Source organism: Oreochromis aureus, linkage group 19 (assembly GCF_013358895.1).
Source record: "Oreochromis aureus strain Israel breed Guangdong linkage group 19, ZZ_aureus, whole genome shotgun sequence".
Taxonomy (NCBI): domain Eukaryota; kingdom Metazoa; phylum Chordata; class Actinopteri; order Cichliformes; family Cichlidae; genus Oreochromis; species Oreochromis aureus.
The window spans coordinates 10559370-10573226 of record NC_052960.1 but is presented as its reverse complement, the minus strand read 5'-3'; the positions used below and the strand labels follow the sequence as shown (position 1 = coordinate 10573226).

The 13857-nt window shown below is 39.0% G+C and overlaps 1 protein-coding gene across 2 annotated transcripts in view; it reads left to right on the top strand.

Moving 5' to 3' along the window:
* Positions 1 to 218: 218 nt before the first annotated feature.
* Positions 219 to 13857, top strand: part of sash1b (SAM and SH3 domain containing 1b) — a 55171-nt gene continuing 41532 nt past the window's right edge. The window contains exons 1-2 of one of the 2 annotated variants that reach the window (XM_031737065.2): positions 219 to 325; positions 1058 to 1547. In XM_031737065.2, coding sequence (XP_031592925.2) covers positions 1065 to 1547 — 483 coding nt within the window. In that variant the 5' untranslated portion in view covers positions 219 to 325; positions 1058 to 1064. Of the gene's footprint in view, positions 326 to 703; positions 810 to 1057; positions 1548 to 13857 lie in introns of those variants that run through there. The other variant, XM_031737066.2, reaches the window with a different exon arrangement.

The following is a 13857-nucleotide window of genomic DNA, read 5'->3' as shown; positions in this document are numbered from 1 at the left end:
ATTAAATTAAGGTGAAAGATGGAAATAAACACTTTTGGTAGTATTTTTTTTTTATTACTTTTACATTATTATTTTTGTTTGTTTTTATTGTAATGTTTTTGTGTGTGCTTTGATTGGATTTGATTTGATTATTTCAGCGGCCGCTCCTACATTTCCCAGCAGCCCCTGCAGGTGGCGCCGGCGCTCTAAGAACTCCCGTCGTCCAGCGGGACAGAAACTACAGCGGTGAGTAAAGATCAGGAGCAGCAGCATCCTCACTGTCTGACAAACCGGCGGATGGAGCGGAGGGACGGCAAACTTGAAAACGGTGAAAGCCGGGGACAAAGTAAGCCGCAACACGTGTTCTCTGAATAGCCATAGACGATTTCTGTGATTTATTTTGTACCATTTGTATTTTAGGTTTTATATATTGATGTGTTTGAAACCACATCCTCTTAAGTCTGTGCTTCGGATGAATGTTTTTGATGGACCTCCGCGTCTTGCTCAGCTGCCGCCGTGATGAATGAAACAAAGACGATCGACGCACACTGACCAACACCAACTCTTTGACGTTATGATCGTTGTGCTTTAATTTTTAAATCTAACAGAAACACAGCGGACTCAGTTAAAGAGTTTTTCTGCCGCTAACGGTAACTTTACGCTTCCCTTGACTGCTCAAACTAGCTAAGCAGCCTTGCATTTAGAAGTCTAGCTGACTGCATCAAAGGGGGAAATTGTTCTGTGAAACCCTTGGCCCTTTCCCAAACTTTTAGCGATGTGACAGCAACAGAGTCTGAACCGGAAAACGTGGGAAGTGCAGGTGTCTCAGCGTAAGTGGGTGAGGTCAAAGGGCAGCTGACAGTACCCTGCTGTCTCCTGATATGCGTCTGCTTTGCTGTCTAATGCTCTATCCACAAGCAATACATGTGTTTGCTTTGGAGAAGTGAACTGGAGACTGTGTGTAAAGTCTTACGGACCACAGTGCTGGATTGCCACTGCACAGACCCAGCACAGCAGCACCAGTGTAAATGGAGATGATGATGATGATGTGCACTTAATTTTTTTTCTCTATTTCCAGTCTTAAGATGAGCCAGGGGCCAAATCTCGTCCTCCAGTGGCTGTCTAAGCTCCACCTGGCCCAGTATGTGGAGTCATTCCTTGACAATGGGTATGATGACTTGGAAGTTTGTAAGCAGATTGGAGAACCAGACCTGGATGCTATCGGGGTCCGCATTCAGTATCACAGACACAGGCTGCTCACAGCAGTGCAAGCGTTAAAAGAGGAGGACAAAAGGAAAGCACCTGGGTACTATTTCACCTTAGAGCCTCTGGATGCTTCCGCCTGCCACCACATCTCATACTCAGACAGAGTGGGTGACTTGGGGACGTCGAGGTGTCACGCACAGACTGGAGGAGTGCACCAGGCCTCCTGTCCTGGGAACCATAACCCGAGGTTCACAGACTGTAATGACTTTGTGACTTATCCCAAACTGAAGCTCAAAGTACTCATACGGGATAAACTTGCAAAAGATGGCATTAACCTGGGACAAGCACCTTACACCCACAAGGTAGGATACTTTTACTTCATCTCTTGCAGTTAAGTTGATAATAAATGCTGGGTCTTTAAGAGCTGTCTCATTGCATTTAATATGCTTACTTTGCTGCGAATGTGATGAAGAGTGTGACAAATTTCTTTGATAGTGCTGACGTCAAGTGATTCTTCTTTGAGGATGTGTTGGAGTCTCTGGCAAAGGTTTACTGAGGTTCATTGTAGTGTTAGTTTACTCAAAACATTTCCATATTAGTGTTAAACTTAACTGGATTAAATCTAATTGAATTGACTGACTAAGACTTACAATGCCCTCTGATCCTCAGTGTACAAATTTTAAATTAAGTTAAGGTGATTTTATGTGGAAAAATTCCTAATAGTGTTCTCTTTTTCTGGATTTACTGTTCCATAAGCAGCCTAAATGTGCCTAGATCGCTATTTCACGTATCTCCCAGAATGCCATGTCAGAAAATGTTGAGTTCAAGCGTTTGGAAGACATTATCCCACTCTTCCATAATCCTTTGCTTTAGCACCCTTCACACTTCCAAACCGGGGCATTAAATCCACACTGGAATTGAATTTGAGCACATAAAATGAAAAATGTGGTGTTTTATAATAAAAGATTTGCTGCAGCTCCAGCTGTTTGGCTCTGTAGCCATGGATTCCTGCTTAGAATACACCACAACACCTACAGCTGTTTTAAATCTCCAAGAATTACTATAGTGGCAAACAGTTCTAATATTTTTCTTTAGTGAGTCGTTTTTAAGGTAGATGAACAAACAAAATACAAAAACAAACAAACAAATAATGTTACAGTGATGCTACTCGACTGTATATAAGGCAAAAGAGGCTGTGACATCCAGAATGAAATGGTACATGATGCTATGTTTTTCCATGTTCACAACCTCTGAGATCAGAGATTTCCACATGGAAATGGAAAAAGGATCATCGCTGACCCATTTGACCATTATTCTTTTCTTTGATAACATTAAAACAGACTGAATAACGGCCGCCTTTTCTTTAAGGGAGGCAGAAACCTTTGCAAACATTTGAGTTTTCATGCATTCCTGCAAATAATGCAATTTGGTGACTACACGAGTTTTACATTTAGGACAGTGTGGTAGGGTTTCTGTTCTGTACTTATTATAGCCATATGGAGAAATGTGTATACAGCGTGCCAAATATTATAGTGTAATTCTTTTTTTAAATGTTACAAATAAAATTTCTCAATCGTTAAGTCTCATCCCATTATCAATGACTATTACTATTAGCCAGTTTCAGCATCTCAAAATACAGTTTGTATCCAAAGTGTTTTTGTTGCTGATACTTTACACAAAAAAATCTAAGAGATGTGAGTAATTTGGGATTTCTAGCAAATTCTTATACACAAGTCTTCTGATCTATAAATATTTGTAGAAGTTATATATTGCAGTTTTAAAATATAATAATATTTTAAATTTCCCCTTCTCCTAGAGGTCGATGATTCTAACAATACTCACTCTTTGCCAGAATATAACATTTGCTCAGTTTCACTGGTTAAACAACAATCACAGGAAAAAAAATGAACAAGAGTTAAAAAGCTTCCAACCTCTGTGGACAGTGGATCAGTCTGCCGTGATGACTGACTGACAGCATGTCATTTTATTTCGAGGGATTTTCTCCCATCCTGACAACTGTTCTTTGTGTTGACTGCAGGGACTGTTAGTTAATGTAATTGCAGAGGATAGCTGTTCTGCTTTGGCATTAACCAAATCCATTCAGTCCATAATACACTCGGCGAGTGGTCCAAGGCCGGCCAGATGAAAAGCTCAGCGACACGTTTGGCTTATTTTCAACAGCCTGTCTCCGAGAGGAAGGTGTGACTGATGGATTTGGGATTTGATTATAGTGAAGAAAACTGATGTTTACCGTTGGTTAAATGGTAAACAGTCTGTATTGTAACAGCGTGTCAGAGTGAATTCTTGCTAGAAGCACTGATGGACACTGTCCCGGCATATTTTTACACTTACAGACCTAAGGCACAGTTGTTTTTCACAGCAGTGGTGCTTAGGCAAGAGAGTACTGGTGTTGATTATTTGTCTTTCCAAAGCTGATACAAGTTTAAAATGCTGCTCATCAACAATGAATGAATGTGTTCTGAGGGGGTAGTGAGCCAGATGCAGCTTTCTAGTTGGATTGAGCTCATATTTGGTCAGGACCGCAGTCCTTGTATTTGTGCTTCTTTGTATCAAGTGAGCCTTATGCTGTGTTTGGCGCTTTGTTATTTGCTTTATTATTGAAACTCTAATTAGGAAAGTTTTCTTTAACCATCTGCATTGCAATCACCTATGAAAAGTTTTACTCTGCTTTTGAAGCCAGCACACGGATCTCTTGCCAATGTCGCAGTGCCAGACACTGCAGGACACCCCCTGAGGTCCTGTTTCCATGCCATGACGGGTCAGATTTACACATTATTAGGCAGGTGGTTTTACTGTTGTGGCCAATTCCTGAACGTTAAGCTGTGGTTCTCCTGCCATCCACTGTGTGTTTAACATTTTGAGTATTATGTCATCGTGGTGCATTTCAGTAGGAAGTCGGTCAAACATTTTGGCTCATTAAATTTGGCCCATTGGATCCGTCTCAGTACTTGCACCGCAAAGACATGCACGATTATTTCATTCATTTATAATGTGAACGATGACTCTGCTTCATTCGGTAGCTCATTAGTAAAGAAAAGTTGAAAGTAAAATAATCAGGTAAAATTGACTGTTATGGAAACAGATTTCGGAGCAGTTTGGCCTTTCAGCTTCATCAGATGTAGTCCATTAAACGGTTGCAGGATACAGGTATGTAGGCCAGTACGGCCCATTTTCTCACCAGGAATAGCATACAGCAGCTTAAGGGTAAGCCCATCTCCTCCACCAGTTCTCCTCTGCTGAAATTTTAGACCATTTAGAACTATAATATTGTATGCTCTCATTTAGAGATCAGTTCAATGTTTGTATTATATTTTCCAGGCCTTATTAACCACAAGACAGGGATGTTTTAAAACCTAGGTTTGGGCTGTGTAGTTTATGTTTACATGATATTTTAGTAAAGCCTCTTCACACCATACCATTTTTTTTCTTCTATTTTTTAAAAAACTTGTTGGTCTCCCATTTGCTTTGTTTGATTTTAACAGTACAGTATGTCCTCAGGCCCTATTCTGTCTGGTATTCATGAACCACAGCGGTTTGCATCTGTAACCACATAATGCCTTCTGCCCTCAGTCTCTAGCTCAATCAGTTCCCAGTGAGCAATGTGCTTTTCTGCCGATTCTATACGCACGACTTGTTCACACAGACCCAAAGGGCCTGTTACTGACTTTGAGAGGGGAAAAACAGTAAAGCTGATTAAGTTGTAAATGATCTAAGTGCTGGTGACACAACAAGCCATGTTCTGAAAATGTGACATGGAAAAAATAACAAATATTTAAAATATATTATCTGGATCATTTAAAACACAAACGATGACTACTGTAAACACAGAGAAAGCTTGATTTATTTGCTCATGAAATTACAGATGGTGGGAATGGGAGTCTGTGCTGCATAGATATAGTCTGAAACAGAAGTTTTGTTTCAGACAAGATGATAGAGGGGTTTTTTTTTTTTTTTTTGGTTTTTTTTTTTTTAAAGATATGCACCAGATTATTCATCATTTGTCAGTAAAGCGTACATCACATTTCATCAAGCCCAATCCCTCTTTGGAAAAGCTCCCTTTATAGCTGTCTTAACAATGGGCTTCAACTCCCCAGAAGGCCTCGCTGCAGTGCCTCACTTGAAAACCGTCCTGGAGAAGAAATCTTTATAAGATTTTTTTTTTTTCTGTGTTGCTTCTCCAGAGGATCAGAGGACAAACAAAACCAGCAGGCCCCTTTTGACAGAAGAAAAGACAGCCTGAATAGAGGCTGGCAAAATACAAGATCTACAGCAGCTGACAGCTGTCTCTGCCTTTGTCACAATAAAGTGGAGATTGAATAGAATGGCTTTTGTTGAACAAAGTTGGTTTTAAAACACCAGCACAGAGTTTAAAGCGAGCACAAGTGTAACAGTATGCTGGCCACCTGCACATGGACGTTAATCACAGGAGTGGACTGGTGACTTTAGTTTTTGTTCAGTTTCCTTCAGTGCTTCCCTCGAGTCGCCTTAAAAATAGTTTAATCTCTTCTGATGGCACGGTAATGCAGTGGTTAGCACTTATTAGCACCTTACTGGGTGAAGGCCCCAGGTTTCAATTCTGGAGTCTGCTGGGACCTTTCTGTGTTCGATGTTAAGTGTTTTCCTCTTGTCGCGAAATCAATCAAAATGCAGAGCAGTGAAACAAACCACGGAGGCCCCAGAAGAGTGCAATCAAACGGTGAGTTTATTACACACAGGAGAAGAGATATCAGCATATATCTCCCCATATATCTCTCACAAAAATACACTGGATGCTGATTTTATAGCATTTGGGGATCATGCCCCCACGTACGTCAATTACAGATTAAAAATACATTGTTTACAGTCAGTGGTACATCTTGTACATCTTTAATGGCTATAAACAGACATAAAACTTCTCTTTTTGATAACACCTTCCATACAAGGTAATAAATTTCAAGCTTCAGGGTCTCTAAGGACTAATTATTGACCCTCGTCATCAGTCACCAAGTAGACTAAAATGCAACAGGTTACAAAAGAAGCAAAATACATTTGGGCCTTCGCTCAGGCCTATTACTAGATTTATGTGTATTGTAAGCATCCATGCAGTCAACCTTCTATGTTCTCATCTTCCCTCAGCATGTATCACCTGGACAGTCGCACCAGTGAAGCTTAAGACCCTTTTGGATGGAACATCAACTCCAAATAAGCACAAATATGCAATGTGTATAGATTGATCATAACTAAACCTGTAAATAGAAAAGGTCAATGTGATGACAAACATCTTCAATACAATATGAACCCTGTAAAAAATATTACTAATAGAATAATGCTGTAAAATATGTTATTAATGTAATTATAATAATGCAGGTTATATGGCAGCAATAAAAGAATTTCTGAATCTCCACACTCTGAAGGTCCAAAGACATGTTGAATTAAATAGTATTTCTTCCAGTGTGAATTGCTGTGTGTTTGAAGTGTTTGAGTTAGAAAATGTGGGATGGGGTCTACCTATCCCAAGACTAACACAAACTACAAATCACACATAATTTCCTTAGGGATTAATAAAGTATTCTGATTCTAATTTATAGCTGTAGTGTATTAATTGTTAGACTTCAAGTCTAAATTTAAAGAAGTGACCTAAAGACTCTTGCAGTTCATCCTGTGCTTTTATTGTCATTTTTGTGCCAGTAGATGGGTCCCACAAGGGATAAGCAAAGAGACTTACTTCATTTTAATCAATCAAGAATATTATTGTTACTGTGAGCGGATATTTCAGCTTTGTTGAATTCAACTGATTAAGCTTTTGCTGAATATGGGGTATAGGCAAAGTTGGTCTCGCTCTTCCATCACCCAGATTTTGGGATTATGTGCCGAGTGACTTTTAATCTCTGCAGGTGTTGTGGTGCAGGAAAGGAAATTTTGTTTTCCCTCCAAAGGAAAATCGCCATGGTTGTAATTATTATTTTTTAATGTTATTTTCAGTTTATAAAACTTCTTTTAAATAAGGTAATATGGACCAGTCGTCCAGACCCATCATGGTTGTGTGAAAGCCCTGACTCAAAGACTTATGTTGAGCAAGGAAAAACCCTGACATGCATAAATGGTTTGGTCATGCTGCAGTGTGATGCAGTTTTATCATGTCCTCTATCCATTATCGTTGTCTTCCTTGTCGCCCTGTAGTGTACTGTAGGGTAGACCTACTATTGACTTTACTCATGTTATGTCAGTATAGATTAGTTCAAACCGCTGGGCATTTGCAGCAATGTTGCTGGAGTATTACCCTTATGGTGCCGAAGGGTAGTTGGGGGCAGGGTGATTGAATAGCATTGTACAGATCATTCAAAACCTAAACATGTCATGCTTATAGTTTGGGATTAAGTAAATTCCTGTCCGGCTGGCTGATCAGCTCACTACTTCATTGAAAAATTGAACTGTATAATGACAGCTGTCAGTACACCAGCACATATTCAATATTATGTGACTACTGAGAAATATAACGGATGCATGCTGCTAGCACAGATAATACTGTTCCATGTACAATGTAAAGCAGAGCACTGACCTGTATAAGTTTAATGTTGTCCAGGGTCACTTGTTCTGTATATATACATCCATCTATCCAATTAAATGTTCTTTTTAATGGCCCTCTGCCTTCATGTTGCATTCAAGTAGGAATTATTCAGTAGAGCATCTGGAGGAGCAACAACAGTGGAAGCAACAAAAATGCATAACACACTTAGTTTATGACCAGCAACACCATGCCTTTTTTGGATTTGACTCAAGAAGGGGCTGCTGTATTTTGTTTTCTATGAGTGAGTATTTTTTGAGCAGTTGTTCTGTGTACAAATTTATCTTAAGCAACCTCACTTATTTAAATGCTCCTCATAGCTCCTCCTTTTTTATTCTCTATGGCTTTGGCTGTTGTTTCACAAGGCTAAGTAGGTCTTTTAAACTATGAGGTGCTCTCAGAATTTAAATTGCTGTGTTAGCAAGAACCTCTCTTTTCTTTGTGCCAGGCACATGTAAGAGGAAGCTGAAGTAAAGAGGGAAGTTTTATTTAAGTTTGTATCAAAGCAAGCACAGAGTCCAACACTGAACTGCTTTGATCACAACTTGTTTCATTTGTTTTGATTAATTCAAAAACTGAGTTCTAATCACTTTGTTTGTGCATGGCTCATAGTGTGAACCCTATAACCTACACCACATGAAGTAGGTAGTTAGGGTGGTAGAGCAGTTGACTCTTTATTTGTATATTAAAAATTTAGCTTTCATTTTGCTGAGTGTTTGCAGACTTTTGAGAATAAAGATTAGCCCCCATATCGACCCATCAAACGTACAGGCATCAATTGACTTGACAAATTAACAGCTTTACTTCGGATCCAGTATAGATTTGGTGGCGTTCTATCAACGTAGTACAAGCCAATCACTCTACTGGGCAGAAATTCGAGTCAATCTTTTTAGACAAAAAGTAGAACTGTTAAGTTAGCGAAGGCTCCAGCCACACAGGCCAGTTGGCAAGTGGTTGCAGGAGGTTGCTTGCTGTTGCTAGGTTAAATTGGCCCTAGGAGGTGTACGATGCTGCGCTAAAAACCTCCTTGCTAGTAGTCGAAGCCACAGATGCAAGTAGTTTATATGGGACACCAACTTGTCTGCAAACACTTGAAAGCCGCTCACCAAGTGATAGTGAAACTGAAGAGAGAGACACAAACTGGAAGCATCCACCCTTAAAGTAGAAGCTGTAACATTTGAAGCGAAACCATTAGGTCCAAAGAAAAGCCACAGCTTTCTAAAGTTGTTCATCATAGTGACGATGTTGATTATAATATCATTTCCTCTGAGACACTCATTGCTGATTACTAAACAGCCCCACCCCCACCTGACTTGCAGTGCACTACTGGCGGAAACATGATTAGTGCTATATTTCTTCTCAAATTTAGGTCATATATGGAAGCAGCTTATCATTTGTTTACATGCTGAAACTCTCTGTATATTAGTGCTAATTCCACATGGCACATATGAATAATGTGAGTTACTTCACTGCATTAAGGGCAAGCATTACAAAGAGCATTGGTACATTTTGCATGGCTTTTCATAGGAAGGTAGTGAATGAATGGTACGATTTCTTCTCTTAAGCCTCTGAACTTGTATTAAAGGTTTTCATCTTTGGTGCAGAGCTGCCTTTTAATGTAGTGCACATCTGTTGGGGACTTGAATTTTTATTATCTCTTCCACTATCCTGTCCCACATTATCCTCACAGAAAGCATGGCAATGAAAGGTGAACACATTTAAGAGGGATCTGATCAGTAGTTTGAAATCTCAGTTTTATCTTGTGTTTCAAACAGAGGTTCCCCACATCTCATTTAAAATCAAAAGCATAAAAATGAAAAAAAAATTACACACAATAACACCGACAAATCTTTCCATGTTTGCCAGCTAATTTTAGAATTGAATTCATGCTTCTTTTGCAGATCAGGGATTCAGTTTTATTTGGATGGCACCAAATCGCATATTGTTAGGTAAAGACCCTACAGCAGGGGTCTCAAACTCGCGGCCCAGGGGCCACTTGTGGCCCACGTCACCCCTACTTGAAGTGAAGAAATAAAATGCAATTTGGCCCTTGAAGTTACTTTTCTTGTTAGGGAGGATTTGTTTGTTGTTGAGTGCAATGTTAAAACAAGTTTTATCTTGTTATGCAATATTTGAAATTTTAAAAAAAAGCAAACACTGCATTTTCTGAAATATTTGTGGGTGTTTTCTTGTTTGTTTGTTTGGTTGGTTGTTGTTTTTGTTGTTGTTTTGTACTACTTGAACACTAAAGTGGCCCACCAATGAGATGACAGTGCCAGCAGTGGCCCACAGCTCATTTAAGTTTGAGACCCCTGCCCTACAGTAATACGGAAAAACACCTCACCAATCAAACGACCCCCTTTGAGAAAACACTTGACTACAGTGGGAAGGAAAAACTCCCTTTTAACAGGAAGAAACCTCCACCAGAATCACTTAGGGAAAATAACTGTTGCGCTCCTTGAATTGTCAAAACAAAAAACATGTGTTACATGCTTGAATGTGGTGGAGAAAACGAGGTCAAATGTATATTTTAAAACAAGTAATAGTTGTATTAACTCTCCACTTGTTGACTTTAATATTTTAAACATGAAGGTCCCTTTTTATTAGTGGTGTGAGTGGAACTACAGTGGCAAATTAAACACTGCAAGCAACAAAACTGAATTAAACATGAATGATTTGTAATCATTAGTGAGACTGTTGAGTTTCTTTCTAATCATGCTGCTGTGTATGTACTGTAGATATTCCAAATATGGTTAGAAGGGGATCTGTGTGCTATGTAGGCTTCTGTGGCCCACAGTAAATCTCAAGCTTCCAATTCATCCAGTGCTTTGACCTATTACTTAACTTCAAGGTATGAGGTATCAGAAAAACTGATGTGCTGTGACATCAGTTATTCATCCAAGTCAATGATTTCACATTCTGTTTCTGTTAAGTGCTGGTGAATAGTATTTCTCCCAATGAGAACAGAAGCTGCACAAAAGATGTTCCTGCAAAACTGTTAGGCCAAAACTGTATTTTAGTCTTTTTATAGCATAATTCTTAGTGTAGGGATGACAGTGGGAATACATCAAGATGCCACATCAGTTCCTGTTTGCTTGTTTATCCAGTGACTGGCAGTGTACTGTGGCAGCTTCCCCACGGAGTCTACTGCTGCTTCCATGCACTGGTAGTCTACAGAACAAGAGTACACAGCTTGGTTTCAATCCAGCTGTGTAGTGTTGGTTGTCAGCATAAGGTCTGCTGTACAAGTGAGTTTTACACCACTAAAAATAACACCGTCCGTGACGTTTCATGAAGGCTGTGGTTACTGATCAACCACAACATGAACCCACTGACTAAAATTTTTTCCTGGCATTAATGTGGTTAATTAATAGCACATTAATGCCATGAAGTGCCATCGTGGCAATGGCACTCCCTGAGGGCAGTGGCCTCTCCCAGCAGAGTTGTAACTATTCAAATCCACAGAGACACCACACTAAGTTCCTAATCAACCACTGTCACTGCAAACACTGCAACACACATCCAGAGGTCTCTGTTCTAGTGAATTAGAGATGTGTCGGTCGCCTTCACAATATTTGGCTGGTGGATTTAGTTGTTTCTGTTCATCGTATATAGAAGAAAAGCCAAGGGTCGCACTCTTGTAATGCAGTGAACACTGTATGTTCAGAGTATGACCCACTTTCTGCTCCTCTTCCTCCCCATAGCAGCTAAGACCCCTCCTCCCTTATTAATTTCATATGACAAGTCTGCTGACACTATTGCATAGATCCAACAGCAACATACTATATAAGCTGAGCTACTTTTCTGGTGAGCCATTTGCGCCGAAGACTTCTTGAAATAGCTGTCATGTGAAATTAAGAGGATGAAATTCTTAAATGAATTCCTATTATCCTGCCTTTGGTTTCCTGAGAATATTTAATGTGTGGAATGCCACATTGGCAGCATACATAATGTATTCACTCCAAGAAATCCAAGTAAAATGGAGCAGCTGTAGTGCGTTTGTGTTTGCTTTGCCTCAGGTCCCCCCCCCGCATTAACTTAGGTTAGGTCATCTTTTCTCTTATGTGGAAGAGAAATTGTGTAACCACCAGATATTTCTGTATATTTCTGAAAAGCTATTTTAAATTTATTTTATTGTTTAATTAAACTAAAGTTAAAAAAAAAGTCCTAGTTGCTTTAAGTTGCAAAAATCTTTTTCAGCATTATTCTTCAGATACATATAAATGCATTGTGCTACATGTTATTGATTTATGACTTCTGTTTTATAATTGGACTGATTTATATCAGTATTTCACATCATATCGCATACATCATTTCAACACTTTTTCATGGAGAAGGAGAAGAAACACAAATAAAAGTGAAACAGACTGAAACAGAAAAGAGAGCTCTGAAAGCACAGCCTTCTACTAAGGCCAATGCCTAAGATTCCAATTTTAAAACAAGTTTTCCTGGCTCTGCACCCAAATTGATTGCATTCTTCCTCTTCCCATACTCCAACTCTCAAGTGAGTTTAATAAAACTAACTTTGCCGACGGCTGAGGAATAAAAGACACTAAAAACAGATCAGTCAATTTGCAAAGGAGCATACTTACTGCATTTCTCTACAGTTTCAATATGCAGTTATTCTGATCATCGCTCAGTTGCGGTTGAATACAGGCAAATTAACCTGGAGCCTTCAAAACCAATGTGCCCTTTCATCTTTGGATGATTTCACCAAGCTCTGTGGGCAAGCGGTCTATCAGAGGCTGCGAATATTGTATATCTTTAAGGCTGTTGCATTTTCTTTTTTTTAAACTTGCCACTCAACCTCACACTACTATTTTTTTTTTCCTTTTGTTTGTTTGTTTGGGGTTTTTTTTTGTATATTTCTAGGGATTTTCTTATCAAAAAAGAAGTTCATATTACTGATTCTGTTTTTAAGTGGCAGCCTTAATAGTAGAAACTGCCCCAGATCTTTACAGTTCTCTGTTGTAATATTTTATGGCTCTCTTTATTTATACATGAGCACAACTCAGATATTCTTGGACAATTTCAAAAGCAACCTATGTATGAGCTGAATTTCTTTTCATTTATTACTGACAAGCAGTGGGTGGCCTGAATACATCTCTTCCAAGTATCTTCTTCATAAAGTGTCAGAATCCTTTCACTGTAATGCCTTTTATTTTAAATACGTTATACGCATGCCAACTGGGCAAATAGATTTGTTTTGTGAGATTTGTGCTAATGACAAAAAGGCAAACTTTAAAAATGCGCACAAAAAAGTTTTGTTGTAGATGTGGGTTTTTGAATTTGTGTAAAAGACATAAAAACATTCCTTTCTCTATACCATTCTGTTGGGGACAGAAAGGAATACTATTATGCCAGGTGTTAAAGGTGTAAACCTTTCTACTTTGTAAATTCATTCATATCTGGACAGTTTTGAAGGTTTTGGTTGTCCCATCTTTCAATGGGATGTCATTTTGTCAGTATGTTCTCCCAGTAATCCAACAGCAGCATACCCTCATGATAGTAATTTATACCTGTATCTATTATCTTATCTCTTCTCAGTGTAGAACATGGAGATGAAAGCAGGAGATGCAAGTGGTAACTGTCAGACTGATTGCATTATTGTTGATGTGAGTCTCAGAGACATCTGCAGAAGGCAAGTGTCAGGCCATTGAGATTGTTTCAAATCACTTCCCTTCAGGAGTCATTCAACACAGCCTGCTGAGTACATTTAACTTCAATATTTTACACTTTTTATTGCCTATTATATGAAATTGGAACACTTTTACATGGCTCACTTTGCATCAAATGTGTAAGTCTAAAAGCTATGTTGCTGTTATGAATTTGAGTTTACCGCTCAGATCACTTTGGAACAGTTTCACTTCTGCTGTGTGTTTTACAAACATTAAGGAGTGAAAAGGTCAATTGAATAATTTCATGCAATTTGGAGGAAAAAACACCCCACAAACAAACTATACAAATGCCATACTCTCTGGATGACATTGATCAAACTGGATGGCCTTCATATTTTGTGTCAGCTTATGATTGCTGTCTTAAGCTGACAGCTTTACAAATGCATCAACAATTTTCCCCGTGATAGTGGTTGCTTGTACTGAACTAGT